General features: G+C 41.7%; 1 protein-coding gene across 2 annotated transcripts in view; it reads left to right on the top strand.

Annotated features, from left to right (window-relative positions):
• The window catches only part of PGM1 (phosphoglucomutase 1), a 67,058-nt gene that overhangs the window by 35,887 nt on the left and 6,273 nt on the right, over nt 1-24,898 (top strand). For both annotated transcript variants that reach the window (XM_068966613.1, XM_068966612.1), the window contains exons 4-9: nt 1,158-1,283; nt 3,916-4,106; nt 5,547-5,701; nt 8,964-9,079; nt 20,143-20,278; nt 23,093-23,276. In XM_068966613.1, coding sequence (XP_068822714.1) covers nt 1,158-1,283; nt 3,916-4,106; nt 5,547-5,701; nt 8,964-9,079; nt 20,143-20,278; nt 23,093-23,276 — 908 coding nt within the window. The remainder of the gene's footprint in view (nt 1-1,157; nt 1,284-3,915; nt 4,107-5,546; nt 5,702-8,963; nt 9,080-20,142; nt 20,279-23,092; nt 23,277-24,898) is intronic.

Here is a 24,898-nt window from a genome sequence, read left to right as displayed (position 1 = left end):
ACGTATAGCCTTGATGAGAAGACCTGTGACATCATATTCACAGCTGTCTTTTATTGAGCTTTTATTATGTGCCAGGCTCTTCAGATGCATTATCTCATTGGATTCTTACATTAGCCCTGTGAGGACAGCGCTATTACTATTCACTTTTTCCAGATGAGGAAACAAAGGCAGAGAGAACTTGAGGAACAGACTCAGGGTCTCATAGTCGGTGAGTGGTAAATCAGGGTTCAAATGCAGGTGTGAGAGATTCCAAAGCCTGGCCCTTGATTTAATTTTCAGTAAAATCAACTTAGACCATTTTGGGGGCTAAATTTAAACTCCCTGTGTAGCAGCTGTGGCAAGCATTTTATTGTTGAATGCTAATGTATGATTATAATTGATGAAGTTATTAATACAATGAGGATGAGATGGTTAGCAGTGTGACTTGTATTTCGACTTTGCTGTTACATGTGTTCTTTCATCTGGACTGCAAGTTTGTGGGATGCATTTTGTGTTTGAACCTACCCAGAAGGACTGATAATCGCATCCCAAGGAAGAGGAAGGGGTGCTTTGGTACATCTTGAAGACATTCTTAGGGTTTAGAAAATACCAGTAGAGAATTTCTTAAACATCTCATGTTTTGAAAAAGTTCAGAGCCCTGAAAATTCAACAAGACTTAGTTCTTGTGTTTGTTTTATTCCTTTAGCAGTGCATGTGAAAAGTGATTCATTAAAACTTTTTTCTCTGCTTTTTACCATTAAGTCTTAATGGCAATGGGCCTGGAAAAAGTACAGTAGGTGTTACCTTTTCTGTTATTTTTTGACGCTAAAATACACTTCCTGGAGATGCATCAACATAGCAGTCGAGCAGTTTACCATCAGGCAAACCTCTGTCGAAATTCCTCAGTGTGCCACATCCCAGCTGTGTGGGCAAGCTACTTAATCTTTCAGAACTTGAACTTGCTCGTCTATAAAATAGAACTGATAACATTTACCTCTCAGGAAATTTGTGTTAGTTTTGAATAAGAGATCATGTAACAACCCTGGCACACTGGAGCTGCTCCATAAATGTCCTTTTAAAGTAGCAATTGCATGTTTACAGCCAAATAATCATTTCAGAGGATAATATTTCTAAAAGTGTTTCGTTCCTCCATCTTTTAATGTTGCTTGTTCTCACAGTGGAAATTGTGGATTCAGTGGAAGCTTATGCTACAATGCTGAGAAACATCTTTGATTTCAACGCGCTGAAAGAACTGCTTTCTGGTCCAAACCGACTAAAGATCCGTATAGACGCCATGCACGGAGGTATGGAGCCCTTTCTCTTTCCTTCTCTTCTCTCAAAGCTATGAAGCAGCTCTCGACTTTGTGTATCATGATACCTTAACAAGCCTTTTCTTAAGCCTGTCTCTGGCAGTGCTTACACCATTACTCTGCAATCATTTCAGAGTAATATTCACACAGATAAAATCTAACTGTATGCAGCAAAAATTCCTCCTGGTAAGGTAGTGTGACGGTCAGTGTTTCCACATTAAGCATCAGGTTTTGAGTAACATGCAGCTATTTTTGTGGACTCTCCCTCCCCCTCAGAAGATGCCTTAGATTCTTCCTAAACGCCCCCGTCTATTCCCAAGGGGAGCCATGGTTTGCTAGATCTGATAAATGTGCTCCTGAGCCCCACACCCCAGTTTCCGGTTCCCACATGCGCCTTTTCTTAGAAGCTGACCAGAGCAAGCTGAGGGTTCAATTCAGGAGCAACAGGATGTATGTCTCTCCCTCTTCTTCCTCTGTGGGTTTTGTGGCCAGATCATTAGAGGTAGCAGCCGTCACCGAATCAGAGCCGTGAGGTTCTCTTGATGTAGGAATATGGGAATTCCTGAGCCCCTGGCTTGTCTATTTGTTTTGTAATAATTTGGAATTTAGGATCTTTTTCTTAAAAATCTATTCATTTATTTCTTATTTTTGGCTGCATCAGGTCTTAGTTGCAGCACGTCAGGTCTTTCCTTGTGGCATCCAGGTTTCTCTCTAGTCATGGCGGGAGGCTCTCTAGTTGAAGTGTGCAGGCTCAGTAGTTATGGCATGTGGGCTTAGTTGCCCCGCCACATGTGGGATCCTGGTTCGTCAACCAGGGATCAAATCCACATCCCCTGCATTGGAAGGTGAATTCTTAACCACTGGACCACCAGGGATGTCCCTAGAATTTTAGAATCTTTGAGTGGCAACGATTTTCCCTGGTGCTGGAATCCATCTGCCTGCCTAGTTGGGGAAGACTTTTTGCCTGTGCTTGAACCCTTCCTATGATACTGTCAAGGTCCTTTTGTTACACTGTAAAATCTTGTTAGAAAACTTCTCCTGGTGGCTTGAAATGGTCTGTCTCTGGAACTTCTTCCCTTGGGTCCTAACTTGCCTCTGGAATCTCACAGAATGGGCCTCCTTTATTCAGACAAAGACCATTCTGACTTTTCAAAACATTCAGCAGCCATGTGTTGAGTAGCTACTGTGTGTATGCTTGGGGGTGTGGGTGTAGTCAGGGATTCTGTAGACAGTTCCTTCAAAGAGCTTGTGATGCTTGGGGAGATGAAGTGGGTAAGAAACCAACCACTGCCAGGCCAACAAAGTGAGAGTTAGATAAAATTTCAAGTAGTCTCCTTGGGGTGTGGAGGAAGGTGCAGTTTGACTGAAGGTGTCAAGAGAGGTTTTCAGGAAGATGTGGCGACCAACTCAGGCTTTTAGGAAAGAAAGATGTAAGGTGGTGGAAGCTCCAGTGATGGTTATACCCAGCTGAGGCAGTGGCTGCAGTCAAGGCATAAAAGATGAAAAGGAGATGTCGCATTAGGGGACTGAGCAAAAGCCTTGGCTGGCTCGAGTATGGCACTTGTGATGGTGTATTTCCCAGGAGAAGCTGTCTCCAAGCTGACTTCTTTCTCCAAGCCTTTCAGTTCCTCAAGAGTCTCGGTTTCTGTGCCCCTCACAGCTCTGGCTGCCTTGTCCTCATCCTCAGGTGTGTCAGTAGCCTCCTTAGCATGCCCCCAGTGGGAGACACGAATTCTATACTGTCCTGACCTCTGTCACATATATTGGTGTTGGAACCTTCCTTGGTTGAAAGCATTTAGAGATGAACGTTCTTGATCATAACACTACGTATCACTGTAAAGTATGTGACGAGTTTTCCCTGTTGTATGTTGTTACTGTGTTTTTGTTTGTCTGTATTCTTTTAATCCGTTTGTTGGAAAGCATGATAGACGAGAAAGATTAGGACTCTGAATCCTAGCTCTCACTTCTATCTATCTATCTATCTATCTCACTTCTAGCTATCTATCTGTGTAAGTTTGGGCAAGTAGCCTCCTCTCAGAACCTCCGTTTTCTTCCCCTGAATTGGAGGTGGTAATCATAGTACACAAGCCTTTATAAAATATGGGCTGTTGCTTGTTATCAGTGCCTCATATCTATTAATTCATTTAATTCTCACGTTTACCCTGTAAAGGTAGCTACTATTATTATCCTCATTTTGCATTTGGCATAGATGGAAGCACAGCAGAGAGATGAAATAGCTTAAATAACTTTCCCCAAAATGGTACAGCCAATAATTGACAGCTGAGATCTGAACCCAGACACTCTGATTCCAGAGTCCAGGTTCTTAAAGCGCTAAGTTGTAGCACCTCATGGGCCATTTTGAAGGACTGAGAAAATGTTTAAGAAGCACCTGTGTAGCAGGATCTTCATAAGGTTCGCTTCCTTCCCTTCCCCCACTCTTTCCTAATCCCTCATATTCCTGCTTGTAGAACTTTCTACTCCAGACTCATCTGCCCACAAGCCCTTGAATACAGTTTGCACACGCTGCCGTTTGTGCCATTCTCCCTAGATCGCCTCTACCTAGTCCCCAGTCCTCACCTTCTGTGATCAGTTTCATTTCTGGTTCTTCATTTCATGTTCTGCATAGTCGTGGGACCATATGTGAAAAAAATCCTCTGTGAAGAACTCGGCGCCCCTGCGAACTCGGCAGTGAACTGCGTTCCCCTGGAGGACTTCGGAGGCCACCACCCTGACCCCAACCTCACCTACGCAGCTGACCTGGTGGAGACTATGAAGACAGGGGAGCATGATTTTGGGGCTGCCTTTGATGGAGATGGGGTGGGTGCAAGTGTATTTACGTGAACTCTGATGCAGGCCAGGCCTAATGTGCTAAATGGGGGAAAGCAGGCCCTGCAGCCTGGAGTGCAGTCAAACTCCCTCATTGCACCTGGAGTCGGGGCTCAATTATTAGAAGACCCTCTTGACAAGATGACTTGAAGTAGAACCATGTGTCTAGTGTTTGCTGAGAAGGGCAGGGTGATTGGGGCCTGGTTATCATGTCTTGACTGGTGCTCCATGAGCTGACTGGGTTCTCGATCTCCATCCTTAGGTAGATTTTTGCTCTTAGCCAGCAGCTGGATCCTTGTTCAATCTCTGGAAAGGGTTTTGGCCTTATGATATACCCATCTGTTCATTCACATTAGCTGAAAGATGAAACTATAATGAGAGAATTAACAGTTTATTCTTTAGCTACAGTTAATATTTGAAATAAACATGCTCTTTTATTTGCATTGGTGGGTATGTAACAGACAAGGAGGGACAGTGTCTTAGAGATAGTAAACATTACACATATTTACTTGGTTAAAAATATATTTTGGTGGTTGCTATTGTTCTTTAACATCAGCTGGAATTCATTGTTTCCTATAAAATAGCTTTTTCAATGTTAATATTTTGAGAAATTAAATAGCAGAGACTGGGACATTCCCTGGTGGCTCAGTTGGTAAAGAATCCACCTGCCAGTGTAGGAGATGCAGGTTCAATCCCTGAGTGGGGAAGATCCCCTGGAGAAGGGAATGGCAACCCACTCTAGTATTCTTGCCTGGAACATCCCATGGACAGAGGAGCCTGGTGGGCTACAGTCCGTGGTGTCTCAAAAGAGTCAGACATGACTTAGTCACTAAACAAATGAACAAGCAGACATTATTTTCAGTGTGTCTTTCTGTTGCAGTGCATCCTGGGTTTCCTCTTTACTCTCAGTTACTTGAGCGCTTCCTGTATATCAGGCACCAGGAGAACAGTGAGGTGACAGCATATTTTGTTGGGTCCTGCACCAAATGGAGGTGCCAAGATTTAGGAGCCTTTCCTTGAGGAAATCTGCTTTTTCCTTGGAGAATGCCTGGTAGACCTAGCAAGCTTTAAACAGCCCACATTTCCTCTCTCTGTGATCTCTGCTGTCTTCTGGGAGAGAAGAGAGGTGACTGGTTCCAGAGTTTGGAGAAGGTCAGGGAGGTTACATTCAGCTGGCCTCTGGAGGGAGAACAGAGAATTCAGCCTGGAAGGAGTTTGCACTTTAACTCAAAACAGTTTTAGCTCTTTGGCACGGAGGTGCCATTGGCCTAGTGGTGCTGTATAGATCAATTAGGAATAAAGTCCAGTGTGTAGAACCCAGTATGAATAAATGTATCAGCTTTAAATTTTACGAAACCTCCGTGTAAGATCGTTTGGTTTCTTCAGCACTTTGATTAAAAGATCTCCCTTTGAATTCCCCTTCTCCCAAAGGATCGGAACATGATTCTGGGCAAGCACGGGTTCTTCGTGAACCCTTCAGACTCTGTGGCTGTCATTGCTGCCAACATCTTCAGCATTCCATACTTCCAGCAAACCGGGGTCCGTGGCTTCGCACGCAGCATGCCCACCAGTGGTGCCCTGGACCGGTAGGTCTCTCCACTCCCTTGATTCCCAAGCAGGCCCTCATAGCGCTGGGAGCACCCTTCCTCCCCTTTCAGCTCAGACATCTGATACATACATAGTGTGTGATCTAGGGGTTTTCTTGAAGGAAAGGTGTCATTGTTTCTGGACTGGATGTGCCCAGTGTGCTGCTTTAGCACTCTGCATTTCTCCCATCCTGGCTCTCCTCACACTGTGTGCTGATAGTCTGTTTACTCGACTATCTGCCCTGTTGAACTGGAAACTAATACAGAGAAAAGTATGTCTTTGTCACTGTGCTAAACTCTGACTGATCATGGCATGCCTGGTACACACACACACACACACATGCCTCATTTTAAAAAAATGAGTGATTGAATGTTAATGAATAAATGAATGGATGGCACTTCTGCTGTAGTCACGACATCGTTCTAGAGACTCACTTTGGGCAGTGTGCACAGAGTGGGGGTGAAAGACTGATGTAAGATCAGTGTTTCAACAAAACTTTCAAAGAAATGTTCCCCATCCAGCGCCCATCAGATGCCCATACACACAAACATAGTAAATGGTCACTTATTCAAAATCTGAATAAACATAAAGCTAAAATAGTTTTAAAAATACATTCAGTTTCGGAGAAACAAGGGACCCAGTGACAGTAAACAGTTGGTATCTTTGACTTGCTTGTTTATTATTGTATATCATCTCATTTGAAAAGGCTTTAGGTTAGCTCATGAGATCACGTTTAAAACATCTGATGAATGGAAGTCATAAATGAGCACAAACCAGAGATATTGACTACATCATGTTAGGTGTCCAATAAATAGTTCCTGGATGAATGGGTAAAGAACAAGTGAATGAATGAAAGGCTGAGGCTAGGGAGAATGTATATACTTGGTTCTTATAATCATAACTGTTACTCATTAAACATTACCTTATGCTAGACACTAAGCATGTATTTTAAATCATTTAATTCTCAGACTGGCCCCATGAAGTAAATGCTGTGTTTAATTCCTCTTTACAAATGGGAAAACAAAAGGAAAAAGAAGTTAACTAATTTGCCCAAAGTCACCCAGTGAATGATGTAGCAGGATTTGAACCTGGAACCTTTGCTCCCAAACCCTGGGATGTGCAGTGCAGTAGTTTTCTGGTGTGTGTGTGTGTGTGTGTGTGTGTGTGTGTGTTATAGAACTATTGTGTGTGTGTGTGTTATAGAACTAGTGCTGATTTCACTTCAGCTAACAAAGTAATGACTAATAGCATATAGTAATTTGCAGTTGACACTGTTTTTTTTTTACATTCACTGTCTTGATTGACCCTCAGAACAGTCCCTATTTTATTTTTTTACTTGTTTTGGAGTATAGTTAATTTACAATGTTGTGTTAGTTTCTGCTTTACAGCAAAGTGAATCAGCTATAATTCGATACAGCTAGTCTTTTTTAGATTCTTTTCCCATAAAGGTCATCACAGAGTCTTGAGGAGAATTCTCTGTACTATCGAGTAAGTTCTTATGAGTTATCTATTTTATATATAGTAGTGTGTATATGTTGGAGAAGGCAATGGCACCCCACTCCAGTACTCTTGCCTGGAAAATCCCATGGATGGAGGAGCCTGGAAGGCTGTAGTCCATGGGGTTGCTTAGAGTTGGACACAACTGAGCAACTTCACTTTTACTTTTCACTTTCATGCATTGGAGAAGGAAATGGCAACCCACTCCAGTGTTCTTGCCTGGAGAATCCCAGGGACGGGGGAGCCTGGTGGGCTGCCATCTATGGGGTCGCACAGAGTCGGACACGACTGAAGTGACTTAGCAGCAGCAGTAGCAGCAGCAGCAGTGTGTATATGTCAGTTTCAATCTCCCAATTTATCCCTCCCCAACTCTTTTCCCTCTTGGTAAGTTTCTTCTCCCACCTGTGACTCTATTTCTATTTTGTAAATAAGTTCATTCGTACCATTTTTTTTTTTAAGATTCCACATGTAAGTGATATCATATGATATTTGTATGTCTGTATGTTTGATATTTCTCTATCTGATTTACTTCACTCAGTATGACTATCTCTAGGTCCATCCATATTACCGCAAATGGCATTATTTTGTTCCTTTCTATGGCTGAGTAATATTCCATTTATATGGTATTTGTACCACATCTTCTTTATCCATTCATCTGTCAGCCAGAAGAGTAGTTAGCATCTTTCCCAGGACTCCACAGCTACATCAGAGCTAGAATTAGATCCTAGTCTTTCTGCCTCCACATCCTCCCTGCAAAGCTGTGAGCTGGTTTATGGCCACACTATTGTCCATTAGACTGATCAGGTCCTGAAATAACTTCTGTGTAATCCAAAAACAGTCTAATTCCAGTTTATGTGGATTATATGTGATAATCCACATATAGAATCACAATGGAAAATACTTCATTACCCAGAAAGAAACTTTATTTTATTTTCACAGTTTTAAAAATCATCATTTAATTTTCCTCAAATATTAGAATTGAAATATGATATTGTTTTGCTAGTGACAAGCATTTTGGGAAGCAAATCTCACTAAAAGGGTGAATGAAATGTAGGTAACTTTTCCTGTTCAAAGGGAAAGGAATCTAAAAAAAGAGTCACTCAAAAGTTTCAAGTAGACTAAGGATAAAATAGGGAGAAGTAAAAGATGTGTTGCAGGGGGCAGGGGACCATGGATTGGTGTGGATGCAGCTAGTGCTGATGGGAGCCCCCCTGGGCCCTGTCCTTGCAGGGCCTTCCAGGGAATGGAAGGAGCACTGACTGGGTCGCAGGCAGTGGTCATCCTGGCTGTGTGACCTTGGACTGAGTCACATAACACTCTGGGTCCTGTTTCTCTCTCTGTGAAATACTGACCTCCCAAACCCAGTATCTTCTGGCTCTATAATTATGGGTGCCTCGAAACGTCATTCTTTTTGTTCATTATGGAATGGTTATAAATGCTGTCAGTATCCAAAACACATGGGTTTAAATCGCCCCCCAAACAGTTTTGTCCATTTTGCCACTGTTATTTTTTCTCAAATATTAAATTCAGTGACCTGAATTAATTCTCTCTTCATACTCTTCTCCCCCTCCTCTGACTCCACATATAATAGCCCATTGTGCACAAGTTTTCTCATACGATTTTCCACCAACCTTAGAATTATGTGTACCTCTGAGCAATGCTAAGTGGAACCCTTGATTACAATAACGGTTGCTATTTTCCATCCCTCACATGGCTACACTAGCAGTCCTGCTGTGATGTAACTTTGATTTCATGCCTTTGAAGGGTGGCTAATGCTACAAAGATCGCTTTGTATGAGACCCCAACCGGCTGGAAGTTTTTTGGGAATCTGATGGATGCAAGCAAACTGTCCCTTTGTGGGGAAGAGAGCTTCGGGACTGGTAAGTATGCAGCCCTGAGCTGTTTTTTTTTCCCTGTAAAAGCTACTTGCAGTGAAAGCTTAGGCTGCTAAAGCAGCACTGAAATAGCAACGGTAGCTGATATGTCCTAAATCAAGATACAGCTTATTTATAACAACCCTGATGGAGTGTACACACTTGAAAAGCAGCGAGCACGTTCCACTAGGGAGGGTTAATTTTACTTTCAGAGGGTCACATCTACCAAGGCAGGAAGTTTGGGCAGCGTGGCCATTGAGTCTGTGGGGATTAAACAGAATGATAAACACATTTTTCTCCCCTCAGTGGTCAAGGAAACCTTTATAAATGTTTTTATTTCTAGGAAGAAATATGGTGGAGTGAGTCAGTTTTTCGTTTTTATTTAAGAGAAGTTTTCGCCACAGTGCTAAATCTTCTTCTTTAATAGGCGTGTGTTTTCTGTAGCAACAGGTTGTAATTTATTAAGGTTATGTGGAGGGAGACCATTAGGGTGGAACTGAGTTGCTAGGTAATCAAGAAATTGACCATGAAGCTCTATATGTAAATTGTGGTGCAATGAAAGAGTAGAACACGGTACTTAGGGGATGTCCCATGATCCTTAGACCCCACTTTCCATGTTCTCCCTTCTTTTTTGTAAGTTTTTAAAAGTTTAATTTATTTTTAATAGAGGGTAATTGCTTTCAATGTTGTGTTGGTTTCTGCCATACAACACATGCTTTCCCTCCTTTTCTATGCCTTTCCAGGACTGACTTGAAGTCCCACTTCCATGACCTTCCCAAAGACCCCATCCTACATCAGTCTCTCTCTTTTCTAAACATTCACTCAGGCTTGTGGCCCTTTCCCCAGGGTTGTCTCCAGCAGCCAGGTTGCAAAGTACTTCAGTGGTCATATCTCCTCTCCTCCTATTGCCTCTACCCAATATTTTGAAGTAAAAGAACCAATCTTCTTGATCCTCAGTACTATTCTTCCATCCTTTGTCAAAGAAAAAATCAAAATCTATCAGCCTTGCCATTGAGTTGCAATTCATGCTGGTTAAACAGAATAAAAGGCTGATTTCTTTTCCTATAAATCCTGGGGTTGGGTGGATGTTGTTGCTGTTCAGTCGCCCAGTCGTTTCCGATTCTTTGTGACCCCAGGGACTGCAGGATGCCAGGCTTCCCTGTCCCTCACCATCTCCCAGAGTTTGCCCAAACTCATGTTCATTGCATCGGTGATACCATCCAGCCATCTCATTCTCTGACACCCTCTTCTCCTTCTGCCCTTGATCTTTCCCAACATCAGGGACTTTTCCAATGAGTCGTCTGTTTGCATCAGATAACCAAAATACTAGAGCTTCAGCTTCAGCATCAGTCCTTCCAGTGAATATTCAGGGTTGATCTCCCTTAAGATTGGCTGGTTTGATCTCCTTGCTGTCCAAGGGACTTTCTTCTCCAGCACCATAGTTGAAGGCATCAATTCTTTGGCATTCTGCCTTGTTGAGCTCTCACAACCATACGTGATTACTGGGAAGACCATAGCCTTGACTATACAGACCTTTGTTGGCAGAGTAGTGTCTCTGCTTTTCAACACACTGTCTAGGTTTGTCATTGCTTTCCTGCCAAGAAACAAACAGCTTCTGATTTCATGGTTGCAGTCACTGTCAGCAGCGATTTTGGAGCCCAAGAAGAGGAAATCTGTCACCACTTCCACCTTTGCCCCTTCTATTTGCCATGCAGTAATGGGCCTGCATGCCAGGGTTTTAGATTTTTTAATATTTAGTCTTAAGCTGGCTCTTTGACTCTTCTCCTTCACCCTCATAAAGAGGCTCTTTAGTTTCCTCTTTGCTTTCTGTCTTTAGAGTGGTATCATTCTCATATCTGAGGCTGTTGATGTTTCTCCCACCTATCTTGATTCCAGCCTGTATCTCATCTAGCCTGGCATTTCTTGATGTGCTCAGTGTATAGGTTAAGCAAACAGGTGACAGCAGACAGCCCTGTCATACTCCTTTCTCAATCTTGAACCAGTCAGTTGCTCCATACAGGGTTCTAACTGTTGCTTCTTGACCCACATACAGGTTTCTCAGGAGACAGGTAAGATGGTCTGATATTATCATTTCTAAAAGAGCTTTCCACAGTCTGTCATGATCTACAGAGTCAAAAGCTTTAATGTAGTCAATGAAACAGAGATAGATGTTTTTCTGAAATTCCCTTGCTTTTTCTGTATAACCCCTCAAATGTTAGCAATTTGATCTCTGGTTCCTCTTTCTTTTCTAAACCCAGCTTGAACATCTGGAAGTTCTTGGTTCACATAATGCTGAAGCCTAGCATGCAAGATTTTGAGCATAACCTTACTAGCATGGGAGATGAGTGCAATTGTCCAGTGGTTAGCCTACTCTTTGGTACTACCTTTCTTGGGAACTGGGATGAGAATTGACCTTTTTCAGTCCTGTGGCCTCTGCTAGATCTTCCTGATTTGCTGACATAATGAATGCAAAACCTTGATGGCATCCTCTTTTAGGGATTTGAATAGTTCTGTTGGAATTTCATCACATCCACCAGCTTTATTAACAGCAGTGCTTCTTAAGGCCCACTTGACTTCACACTTCAGAATGTCTGGCTCTGGGTAACTAACCACACCATCGTAGTAATCTGGTTCATTAAAATCTTTTTTATACAGTTCTTCCAAGTATTCTTTCCATCTCTTCTTGATCTCTTCAACATCTGCTGGAGGAGGAAATGGCAAACCACCCCAATATACTTGCCATGAGAACCTCATGAACTGTATAAAAGGGGTGGGTAGAATGAGCTAATAAATTTGAGATGCCCAGTGACAAAATTCTAAACAATTTAATACCCTTGAGGAAGTGATGTTACTTCTTGGTAATGAATTGGCTAATGGAATTGGAGGGTATTAAGAATGAGTTTGGAGGTTGAACGATGTCTACAAAACAGGCTACATGATTTCCCAAGGTCTAGGTCTTTGGTGAGAGATATCAAGGCTACTGCTTAGTTCTTTCCTACCTCATAAAATATGAATGGTGCCGTATTACTCCACGGGATGCTAGATGACTACCCATGGGACCTGTGAAGTGGTCTTTGCCCGAAATCCCCCCAGTGTTATCCAGTGCAGGCTTGGGATCAGTCGTTCTTCCCTATGCGTGAAGCTGTCATTGAAGGCAGGTACCGTGTCTAAACCTTTGATTTCCTGACTCCATGTACCTATTTCAGTGCTGAGCCTAATGAAAAGAGAAAAGTCTAGAACAAGGTCTTCCTGGGTGTTTGGATGTGTGGAAAGATACTAGTTCCATGAAGATCAGAAAACTTGGAATACACCTCTCTGTCTTGGACATTCGTGATGACATTATCATTTGAAGATTCCAAAACATTCTGCCATAAGGAATCCAGTTTGTACAGTTTTATGTAAACATTGTTAACTGCAATATCTCTTTTTTGTAGTATGTTGAGGAACATATTGCCCCTCAGACCCATGTGGATAGCACTGGGCAAGGCGAATCGGAGTCCTAGGGCCAAGTAACCATCTAGGTGTTGACTGGCTGGGAACAGGATTGAAGACAGGGTGCACAAGCTGCTCCTGCCTCGCATGACAGGCCTTCAGATACCGGAGGGCAGTTCTCAGGTCCTCTCTTCCCCTGACCACCCATGCCTAGTCCTCCAGTCATCCCTCACTTCATATTGTTTATACACCTAGCACTAGTTTTTAAATGTTTCCCCGTTCACCAGTGCCCCTCATAGAAGATCATGTCTAGAGCTGAGCCCAAATCCTCCAGGGTTGACTTGACAAGTAGAGAGTTGATGGATGACTATTTCTGGAGAACTGGACCCTGTACATTTCTTGATATGACTTTCATTTATGTTAGCTTTTTGGACATTTCATAATACTGTTTAGCTCATTTAATGTTGTAGATAATTATACCCCTTTAAGCTTTTACTCAGTAGCATTTGCCAAGAAAAGTCCCCAGATTACATTTGTGGGACTGATTTCTTTGAACCCAGGCATTAGACTTTAAATTATTCCTTGTTAAGGCTTGTTCTTGTTTATTTATTTATTAACTCATCATCAAATACTAAGTGCCAACCATGGTTTTATCTTCCCTTTGATATCTTTTATATCAAAAGAAAGGATTCATCCTGAGAAAAATCCACAAACTTGTTCGCTCTCTCTTTGGAAAAAAAGACAATTGTTCCATAATATTTATGAGAAAAACATTTACAAAGCCAGACTCATAGCCATGGATCACCACTGCTGAGTGAGCGCAGCTGAACTTACTTAACTGAACTTCTGATCTACTTGTTTAGAGAGGAGTTAGGTTCCACCTGCTATGTCCCTTGTTGGCAAAGGTTTCCAACAGTTCCTTTACAGAGCATCTCAGGATGGACATTAGTGATCCTACAAGCTTTGAAATATTTGAATTCTGTAGCTTAATTGAGTGCCAGGTCATCTATTTATGTGTTTTTCTAAATTAGAGTAGAGGCAATTTCTCAGGAAAGCCTCCCTAACTTTCCAGAGTGGGTCATATCCTCTTATTATTAGATCTCACAGCACCACACACCTCTCCTTCCTTGAACATAGTACAGCTGTAATTTTACAAATATTTATAATTATTCAATTAATGTCTGTTGGTTCCACTATACTGTAAGCTCCAAGAGGACAGGAGTCATATTTGTCTTGTTCTCCATCATATCCTCACAGCCTGGTGTAAATCCCAGAATAATATGTGTTCAGCAAACACTTGTTGAATGAATGAGAGAACACACTACTCACTTGGCACCCTCCATTCAGACAAACCAGAGCCCTGGTGTTGGAAAGGAAGGGACTAAACATTATCTAGTATAGTTTCCTGTGTTTTGATGGAGTCATGAGTGTCTAGTCGGTGCTCTTCTGCTTAAACACTCACCTCTGGCAGAATCTGGGACTCAGCACCACTCTACTCCATAGTGCAGAGCTGAGGACCCACAGTCTTTGTGAGACAAGATGACCTTTTATAAAAGAAAAGGAGAAATTTACTTGCAAAGAGGTGCAAAAGAGTCAGACTTCACAAGAACTGACTCACCAAATAAAACAAATCACTAGCATTTAAATGCACAAGCTGTAAGATTACTCTTACCAAGTACACGTTAGTCTGTTGATGGTGGAGAAACAGCGACTGTCTCACGTGATTATTGTGGCCACCAAGGCTATGACACTCCTCAGACATCAGCGTCACAAATGCCAGGGACGAAGGTGTTTTTGTTATGGTACCAGAATGGGACAGGGTGAACTTCCTGTTTTTGGTTGAGCTCATGGTACAGTTATTTTCCTCTCAAATTGTGGGTGATGATGCATGTGTTTATACATGATGGTAGAGGGAAATCTTGAATTCTTGGGAAAACGGGAAGAAATGTGAAGTCACTGAATAAACTAGAATGTCACTGCTTTTGAAATTCTTCCTTGGGAAAAGGAGGGAGGGGGCTTCCTCAACCTAGGAAACCAGGCTGAGGACTAACTTGGTATCATATGGAAAAAGGCCAGTAAATTCTGATCTGGCCCAGTCTAGAGCTTAGCAATATTTTTCTCTTGTCTCACCTTGAAAAGGTTCTAGAGATGATATATATTATATGGGAGTGGTCTCTTAGAGAGAAGTACAGCATTCATGCTTTGCAAATTTCCTTTAATTTTAATTTCTTATTAAAAACCCTTCATATTTATACTTCATCAGCTCATTCCTCAAATGTTTGTTGAGCTTTGGCTCTGTCCCAGATACTGAATTAGGTTCAGGGAACACAGTGGTAAGCACAGCCTCCCTGTGGAAGGCTCCATGGAGGCCACATTTGAGGAAGGAAGTCAGACCCTGGCCAGGTTATCTCAAGTGTGCAAAGCAATAGAATCTGAAGTACAGGATGTGCCAGGGACTGTATACCCAGGGCACCTAACCTGGTTTTGTGGTGAGGGGATTAGGCTTTTCTAACAGTTCTCTGCCTGTTCTAATTTGCATACCTTCGAGTACATTTTCCTGTAGGTAAATGTCTCCACAGGAAGGTTAGAACATCCTCTCTCTGGGAAATTTCCCAGACAGACTATCCCAACAGCACTGGGCTGATACCCTAATTATAACTAACTCAGTTAAACTGTTACCTGCATGTCTAGCTCTCCGTCTTGCTCATCTGTGAGGGCAAGGAACGTGTCTCACTCATCTCGGTGTTTTCTCACATCCTTAGAACATGGTAGACGCTGACTTATACTTGTTGAGTGTAAAATGGAGTTTGGGTTAAGACACATTTTCTGCCTGTCAAGTGCTTACCAATTTCCTCCAAAGGAAACACAAATTCTAGGGGCAGTTATGAGGCAGTGCAGGATAAACAGCTAGATGGAAAGTTTGAGGGTTGCCGAGGGGGAGCTTCCCCTTGAAGGCGGGAGTGGTGTGGGAAAGGCTTCCTGAGGCGCTTTCCTGCCCTGGCAGAGGGAAGTCAGCTGTGCAGTAGAAGCCAGAGAGGACAGAGCAGGTCTGCTGGACCACCAGCCAGTCAGCTGGGGTCTGGTCGTTCTCTGGGAAAACGCTTCCTGAGAGCTGGCTGCACACCAAGCATGAACCAGGTGCAGCTCAGAGTGTAGGGTGGGGTAAGAACAGACGGGGTGTGATAGAATAGAGGTAAACACAGAGGATACCAAGGAAGGCATCCTGGATAAGAAGGAAGTTAAAAGTAGTTACAGATGTTAGCCAGGCTAATAGTTATATGTGGGGTAGAAATTTCCAGGCAGAGAAAACAGCGTGTTTAGGAGATGGAAGGAGAAATAGAGATGGTCAGAGAAAGAGACAGACAGGTGCTCAGGTTTCCAGAGAACTCTGTGGAGATCTTTTTCAGCTGTCATGGCCCATCCACAGACCGTGGCCTGGCAACAGCAGGAGCCTGGGCACTCCTGAGGTATTCGAATTGGTAAATGAAGCCTAATCCCTAAACTGTTGGCGCTTGGCTCCCTCAGCAAAGGTTGACATTTTTCTTGGCTAGGACCCAGAGTGTGCTCTGACTGAGCAGAGTTTATACATATCACAAGGTGCTGATTAGGCCAAAGTCAAGTGACAGGTGTTTGAAGATGCTGAAAGGGCAGAATCCCCATGGGCTTAGTTGGTCCCTGAACTGGACCAAGTTTGAAGAGACCTGAAGCAAAGCTTGCAGTTAGGACTAGTGCTTCCTGATGTTTCCTCTTCCTTACACTTAAGTGGGCTTGGTTTCTTTTTTTTTTTTTAATTAAAAAATGATACCAGTAATTCATATTCATAATAGGAAAACTGGGGAAGAAGAGAAAAACACTGTAATCCCATTGCACAGAAAAAAAGAGCATATTCGGTTATATTCCATTTTCTTCCCCAGTATGTATAGTTAAGGGACATTATGTTTGAAAGCTTAATGAGATAGTGGAGAGTATTAATTTTCTCTAAAAGTGTATTTTTGCCTTATTCATAATGGTATCTTATATTGGTTTCAACTGTTATATGGTACTCGGGCTTCCCTGGTAGTGCAGACAGTAAAGAATTTGCCTGCTTTGCATGGTACTTAACAGTTTATAAACTATTTTCATCCTTTCTCACAGAAGAGTCTTAAAATTGTGTGAGAAAGGTGGCATTACCCCCATTTTACAGTTGAAGACACTGTATGAGGCTCAGAAATGAGCCTCAGAAAAGTGATTTGTCCAAATTCAAGCAGCTTCTAAGTAAGCTTCAGATTCAGGTTTTCTGATTCTTAAATATAAAGCATTTTTCACTGACCCAAAACTGCCATACCTGCAAAAACAACAGTAGCTTGAGAAACACATCTACACACCATTGCCTTTTTTTCACTAGTAACTTGTCATCATTCATTAGAACTCTAAAGAAAATGAAATTTACCCAGACTTTTAAGTATTAGAGTTACCCAGCATTTTGATATATCCAAGGTGATTAGTGAGATTAATGAGAATTTTCAAAAGAGACTAGAGATTGTGTAAATGGAAGATAATATTTATTTATGTTATGCAAGGCAGATATTTTGTTTAAAAATATTAGGTGTGTGATTTAGTTATCTCCAAGTAACTTGGTTAAAGTTGGGTAAGATTTTTAGATTTTATTTTCATGTCTACATAAAGGAAAAAGCTAATTCTTAGAACAGGAAAAGCACAAAGGACTATGCTTTCAGTCTAGTCTCCCCCTCCCCCCAAAATAGAAAAAAGAAAACAAAAAGGAAGGAAGGACAGAATAAAGAAAAATAAACTTAGGGGCTCTCAGACAAATAATTCCAAGCTATACACCTCTGTCATGAATTCTCATAGACAGAAGTAGCTGCCGGGATCTTACTGCTGAAGGTAAACTGCTGCCAAAGCATATCATCCTCTGCAAAAGCTGTAGAAGCCAGAGAGCTAACTTTCTGTTGCTTGAAAGAGCCGTAAAGGCAAATAAAAGTCCATAGCTAATAAAATTAGGTAAACATTTATAACTTTCTTGTATAATGTGCTAAAAGTATTACTTAATATCTCTAGTTTTGCCAGCATACAGGTTTTGAGAACCACTGTCTCTAAAAGTGGTGTCTTAGAAAGACTCTTTTGGGGAGGAAAAAATTGTGTATTTTTATGAACCAAAAAAGAGAGAAGATGTTTCAGTAGATTAATCAATTGATTAATTCATTCATGTGCTCCTTCACAATCTGTTATTTAATATATTCCATGTAAGGGTAAATAAGAGATGCCTCCAAGAAATACATGGTTGAGGTGTGAAATGCTCACAGATGAATTACTGAGGCTTAAGGAGCAAGCATGGTGCTGCACCACATGTTTAAGCAGTCGCTATATAAGAAGAGCAAGTAGCTCATAACTGCCTAGGGAAGCTGGGAGCTAGATTGGAGGAGATATTTGAGCTGGGTCTAAAAGGATGGAGAGAGGAAGGAAACAAACTTACTTCATGCCTCCTTGCCAGCATGGTGCTACTCTCACAATAAGGAAAATAAGACCCAGTGAGAGGTCAAGGACAGAGAGGCACACGAAGAATTCAAGGCATGATCGTATGCAAAACATTATTAGAGGGATTGTGCTGCTGCTGCTGCTAAGTCGCTTCAGTCGTGTCCGACTCTGTGCGACCCCATAGACGGCAGCCCACCAGGCTCCCCTGTCCCTGGGATTCTCCAGGCAAGAACACTGGAGTGGGCTGCCATTTCCTTCTCCAGTGCATGAAAGTGAAAAGTGAAAGTGAAGTCGCTCAGTCATGTCCGACTCTTAGTGACCCCATGGACTGCAGCCTACCAGGCTCCTCCGTCCATGGGATCTTCCAGGCAAGAGTACTGGAGTAGGGTGCCATTGCCTTCTCCTGAGAGGGATTTTATTGAATCCTATTTAGAAATCAGAAAGTGGAGCTCAATATCATTTGCTTTTTTTTTTTTTTAGAATAAGGACGTTAAAGGCAAAAAATTAGAGTTCTGTTCCAGATCAGATTCTTGGGAAAGGGGCTCCATGCATAAGTGTGTGTGTGTGTGTGTGTGTGTGTGTGTGTGTGTGTGTGTGTGTGTGCTCAGTTGCTCAGTCATGTCAGACTCTTACGACCCCATGGCTGTAGCCCACCAGGCTCCTTTGTCCATAGGATTCGCCAGTCAAGAATACTGGAGCAGGTTGCCATTTCCTCCTCCACGGTATCTTCTTGACCCAGGAATTGAACCCACGTCTCTTGTTTTTCCTGCATTGGCAGGCAGATTCTTTACCCCTGTGCCACCTGGCAAGACCTCTCCATGCATATAAGTACATCCAAATGAGCTACTTTGTTATTTTCAGTCAAGATTTTAGCAAGGACCTCAGCAAGAGACAGATGTGCCATGGTTTGTTTAACTAAATCCTTTTTGGTTAAAGAAAGATGTCCTAGAACTGGAGTTCCTGGATCCACAAGCAGGTCAATTTTTAAGGCTTTCATACTTTTTGCCAAATTGCTCTCTAGAAGGACTGTAACCCTCCCAGAAACAGCATGTTGGAATCCCATTTTCCTTATACCTTCCCTAATAGTAGGTGTTCTCATTTATAAATCTGTGGCCATTTGTCAAACAAGTAGCAATTTCTTATCATGGCTTTAACTTAAATTTGTCTTCTTAAAAATAATATTATATTATATATATATAAATATTATATTAATCAGGTATCTGTATTCATTTTTTTGATGAATTTCCTATTTATATTCTTGTGGCCTATATTTCTGTTGAGCCTTTGCTTTTTCCTTATTAATATATAAGAGCTTTTTCTATATTGCTTTAAACATCTAGTTTATTTGTAAATGTTTAAATTTTTTTTTAGTTGGGCAATGGCCTTTTAATTTTATCCATAGTAGTTTTGCTGATAGAAATGCTAATTTTCAAGTAGACAACTAGAAAGACTTTTTCCTTCATGAATTTTGAATTTATATATGTTTGCCGTCTCTAAGATTAAAAACAATTGTATATGTGTGTCTGTGTGTATAGGATATGTATATATCCTAGGATTTAAAGGTTTTCAGTTTTTATATTTGAATGTATAATTCATCTGGAATTCTTTTTGGCATGGTGTTTAATGTATAATTCATCTGGAATTCTTTTGGGCATGGTATTTTATAGGGAAAAAACTGATTTTTTCCCAACTGTTTAACTAGTTATACGAATACTACTTAAAAAGTAATCCATTCTTTCTTACAGCATTGAAGTGACATCTTTATCATTTGTTCAGGTCTCATATGTGTTTGAGTCTCTTTCCAGGTGCTCTCTTTTGTTGCATGAACAATAATTAATTATTTTAATTATTAAAAATTCACAATGGTCATGTTCTTTTGTTTTTCCCGCCCTCAAATTCATACTTCATAATTGATAGATCACATTCTGCCAAGTTATTCCACTGACATTTTTATTGGCATTTGCCTTAAACTTCTAAATGACTTAGAAAAGCATCAGCTTTTTTTCAGTAGTATGTGGCTTTATTCAATAAGTGGTTCCTTCTGTGTGTTCAGGTTTCTCAGTAAAATTTTATGACTTTTGGTTGGATCATGTTTACCACTGAGTTTATTCTCAAGTATTTTAGGGAAGTCACACTTCTCACAGCTGCTTGCTGTCCCCCACCAGGTTCTGACCACATCCGTGAGAAAGATGGTCTCTGGGCTGTCCTTGCTTGGCTCTCCATCCTAGCCACCCGCAAACAGAGTGTGGAGGACATTCTTAAAGATCACTGGCAAAAGTATGGGCGGAATTTCTTCACCAGGTAAGCCACAGCCTGGCCAGGAACAGAGGTGGTACGGGGAAGTGGGCAGAGAGAAATCTCATGCCTACAAATTCTTTCCTGTCTTAAGTGTTAATAAAACCTCAGTTCATTCACTTCTGTCTATTGGGGATCTTTAAATCTATTGGGGATTTTTAAAACAATTCAGTTGGGGTTGAGATGAAGTCAACTTTTATGTTAGCTATAAAGAACAAGGCTTAAAATTTTTAGTTAACTTATTCAAAAGAATGAATGTTTTGTCAGCCTTTTAAATGTACCTATCAGATGGGCATGATAATAGCATTGGATTTGGATTCAGAAAAATGGATTAGAATTTTATTTCTGCCCCCGAGTAGATTGGGAAGTCATTTCACCTCTTTCTGTACTGAGTTTTCTCATTTATAGAGATGGAAATAGTAGTCTAGCTTTTGAATGGATTAAATGAAATATGAGCCTGAAAGTGTTTTATGAACTCTGAGACACTGAAAATATGGAAACTTTTTCTGAAATTATGGAAACAATTATGTTTAGTAAATCAACTTTTCTGACTCATTAAAATAGGTCCCCACAGGCTGTGTAGTTGTCAATGCTTCATTCATTGATTCAATAAATACTGACCGTGTACCTACTTTCTGCCAGGCACTGGGGCTTCTCAATGGACAAAATACTTAGAATAGTTAGTAAGTCTTCTTTACCATACATATTTCTATTTCTAAGATGCATTAGCATTTTTTCCAGTGTGCTTTTCACTAATTTCAATTTGCCTTTCCCCTAGTAAGTGTAAAAATAACAGATGTTTCCCCCTGGATCTCACTATTCTAATTATGGAAAAGAAATATGAGAGCAAGGATATTAGATAAATTACTTATCTGTAATAAATGTAAAGATATAATTTCTTTGAACTTCAGTTCCCATCTCTGTAAAAATAGGTGAGTTGAGACTAGAGAATTTAAAAACTATATCACAGATTCAATGGTCCATGATCTTTGGATAGTCGAGAAAGAATTCACCCTTAAGCAACTTGGTCTCCTTAATCAGAAAACTTTTCTCAACTTTGGACAAGTTCATTGCTATCTTCCTCCCTCAAGTTATTCTTTGGTGGAAGGTGTAAGTAATATCTGCCACACAGTAGCCCTGGCAAATACAGCAAGTATCTCTACTTTCTAAGAACCAGAAAAATCTGGTAATTCAGAACAGCAGTCATGAACTCTCTAGAGCCCAGAGGATCACGAAGGCAGGATCATGTCTCTTTTTGTGCTCCATGGTATCACCAAACACTTAATTCATAGTGACATTGTATAAATATGCTTTGAATAGATAAATGAGTTAACAAGTGAACAGTAGATAGAATGGACTAAGACTAGAACAGTTTGTTCAAAGAGAGGGTCACTCTTGAATCAGTTAGAAGCCTCCATCTAAAAACTATCAACATATTTTTGTTAATCTTAAATAACTGCTAACCAAGTATTACAAACAAAGTCCTTAGAACCTGAATCTATGGTTGGTTAAGATTCCATTCTACCCTCCATTCATTTAACAAAAGTGCTCTTTGCATGCCTTGTTTCACATCAGCCGCAAAACAGTTATCGATCAGGCAACTGAGATTCTGAGAAATGAGGCAACTTGCCCATAGTTGCACAGTTAGTAACCAATAAAGGCTGAATTCATAGCTCCTTCTATCTGATTCCAGGGCCCAGATTCTTTCCATTATACCCCTCTGTGCCTAGGATTTATAGAACATTTCCCTCAAACACCCAAAGGTCACAGATGTAAAGCACAAACACCTGGTTGTAATTTCGTGCTGTTTATCATTTTAACTGGAGGAAAGAGCTGACTTCAGGATTAAGGGGACTGCTGTCCTTGATTCATAGAATCCTGGAGCCAGAATAGTTGGCCTTAATTCCCTGGTGTTTCTCATGTCTCAGAGGTGTCATCTTGCACATATATATATTTGTTTCACTATTGCAAATAAATATAGACTCTGCTATCTTGAGCCTCTAAAAAATAACTCTCTCAAGTGGGTGTGTGCCACCAGGACAAGGAAAGCCACCTGTAAGAATCTTTAACCTCACAAGAAAGAAGTCAAGAACAATTCTTGGAGGAAAAATAACAGTCAGAGCATTTCATTTGTAATATGCTTTTATTTTTCTCTTGGCCTATTTGCATCCACACTAGGCTGCTCTGTCGGGGTGAACACTGTGGATCAGAATCCACTCTCACTGAGAGGAGGGAGGCGTTCCAGGTGTAAACAGTTAGGGCTTAAAAAAAGAATGAGTTAGGGCTTGGCTCCTTCATTTGGTCAGTGAAAACTTGGCCTTACTCGTGGAAGCTCCTGTGGAGACTGGAACTCTCCTCAGCCAACATCTCAGCAGCCTCAGGCAGGTCCCAGCCTGGGAGCCTTCCAGCATGGATCCCAAAGAAGCTCCAGCTGCTTGGAAGAGCAGTGCCTGAGTCACGCATGCCTTCATGCAGCCTTCTTTAGAGATAACACTGCTTTTGTTTCTACGGCTGGAGGTGGTGATTCAATGTTAGATTGCATCTCTCAAAAGCCTTTGAAGCTGCTAAGAGCTTTATTCTGTAGAAAAGCCCAAATGGGAGTTTTCTGCTCATTCAGAAGCACCTAACCCTTTCCTGAAACCTTCCAAACACTTCCTTTCATCCCTGGCCTGCTCCATCCCCAGAGAATGACACGCTCATATTTTTGCCAGCTTCTTCTGAAGTTAGCTGTTTGGGGGGAGGGCCAAACAAATGATGCAAAAAGTGCTGATATGCGTTGGTGTGATTTGAAGTCAGCCTCAACTTTGTGATTTCTCCCAGGTATGATTATGAGGAGGTGGAAGCCGAGGGCGCAAACAAAATGATGAAGGAGTTGGAGGCCCTGATTTCTGATCGCTCCTTCGTGGGGAAACAGTTTCCAGTGGGTGACAAAGTTTACACCGTGGAGAAAATTGATAACTTTGAGTACAGCGATCCGGTGGATGGAAGCATTTCAAGAAATCAGGTAGGAACAGATGTATGTGTACGTGGGAGAGAGTCCCTGGAGCTTGGTCTCTGAAATCTCAAGAGAAAAAAGAAAAAGTTTTCTTGGTCATTTGTCTTTTGCTGCCCTGTTTTCTCAAGTGACTTTCTGCCGAGTCACATATGATTTGCACAGGTACCTGTAGGTAACGTGGTTTATGCCCTGATTCTACGCTCACCCCTATGCCCTCATTCTGGGATGCTGAGTCTAGACTCCAGAAGGACTTTTACATTCTCCAGAATTCTATGGAAGAGGTCACGTCGAATGTGTGCGCAGAAGAGAGCCCTAAAATCTTAAAAAGATGCAGAGCTGCTGCCTTCAATCTCAACCTCCTCCCTCTCTCTCAAGAGACTGTAGCAGAATGCCAGCATGGCATGAGAGTGACCTCTTTATAGATGTTTCTGTGATCTATTCTAATTTCTAAAAAAGAAGAAAAAACCCAGACAAACCATTTGTGAACTTAGAAACATTCGCTGTTATCATCTGTAGCACATGACTTGAAGCTGACCCTAACATAGCAGTGTGCATCACAGTGGAGACCCCGGAAGATATCTGGATGGAGACAGTATCCAGATGGAGACAGAGTTGTTAGGGCTTCTCTCGCTGGGTGCTGGGCACCCAGGGTGTGGGCTTGTCAGCCCTTCTCCAGGCTTCTCACAAACACCCGGGCCCAGGCTCCTCTCTCCTTCGGTTCTGTTGCTGTTGTCACAGAATGGACTCAGAATTTAGAAACAGAGGGACTTCCCTGGTGGTCCAGTGGTTGAGACTTCACCTTCCAATGCAAGGGATGCGGATTCAATAAGATCCCACATGCCTCGTGGCCAAAAAACATAAAACAGGAACAATATTGTAACAAATTCAATAAAGACTTTAAAAATGGTCCACATTAAAAAAAAATTTTTTTTTAAGATAGAAACAGAGATGATTAAGAGGGAGATAAGACTCTGCTATAGCTTTCCAATTAGCTTTTTTTTCTGATCCAGATTTTTGGCCTGGTCCTTCTCAAGGCATCCAGCATGCTTTGAAGGAGCTGGGCTGCAGGATTTATTTGAAGTCTCTCTTTGGAGAGCAGGTAGTGGATGGGTGGGTGGAGCCTGGCCACAGTGACCCTTGGTGCCTGGAGTATCCGTTTCTCAAAATGTTGGCCCTGTGGCTTTTTTTCCTTATGCCTTTTCACCATCTGGGAGAACTTTGGTTCCAGTCTAGATGATTGTAAATGATGTCTGAGCTAATTAGAAAAAGAGAGGCTTGGAGTGGGGGTGTAGGAAAGGGGAGGGTGGAGCCCAGGGCACGGCAGAGCAGAGCAGAAGTTTTTGTGGTCAAGCCTTCAAAGAGAGAGCAGACCTTTAGGAGAAGTAACCCCCAACTCTGCACTGCAACCCACGTCTACCAGGAGTGAGGTGTACGTAGGAGGGCCATCTGCGTGGGCATAGTCCCTGCTTTCTGTACTCTAAGGAAGTCAGCAGCTCCATGATTTATAAGCAGAAAAACCAGGGAGGAGGGAAAATCTTCTGAAGTAGATACAGCATCTACAATCAAGTGGAAAGAACGTAGAAGCTCCAGGTTGAGGCTGCGGGGAAGGAGACCAACTCTGGTATATGCCT

The sequence above is a fragment of the Capricornis sumatraensis genome, chromosome 2, assembly GCF_032405125.1.
Source record: "Capricornis sumatraensis isolate serow.1 chromosome 2, serow.2, whole genome shotgun sequence".
Taxonomy (NCBI): Eukaryota; Metazoa; Chordata; class Mammalia; order Artiodactyla; family Bovidae; genus Capricornis; species Capricornis sumatraensis.
The sequence above is the reverse complement of the archived record's forward strand: the minus strand, read 5'-3'. Positions and strand labels throughout refer to the sequence as shown.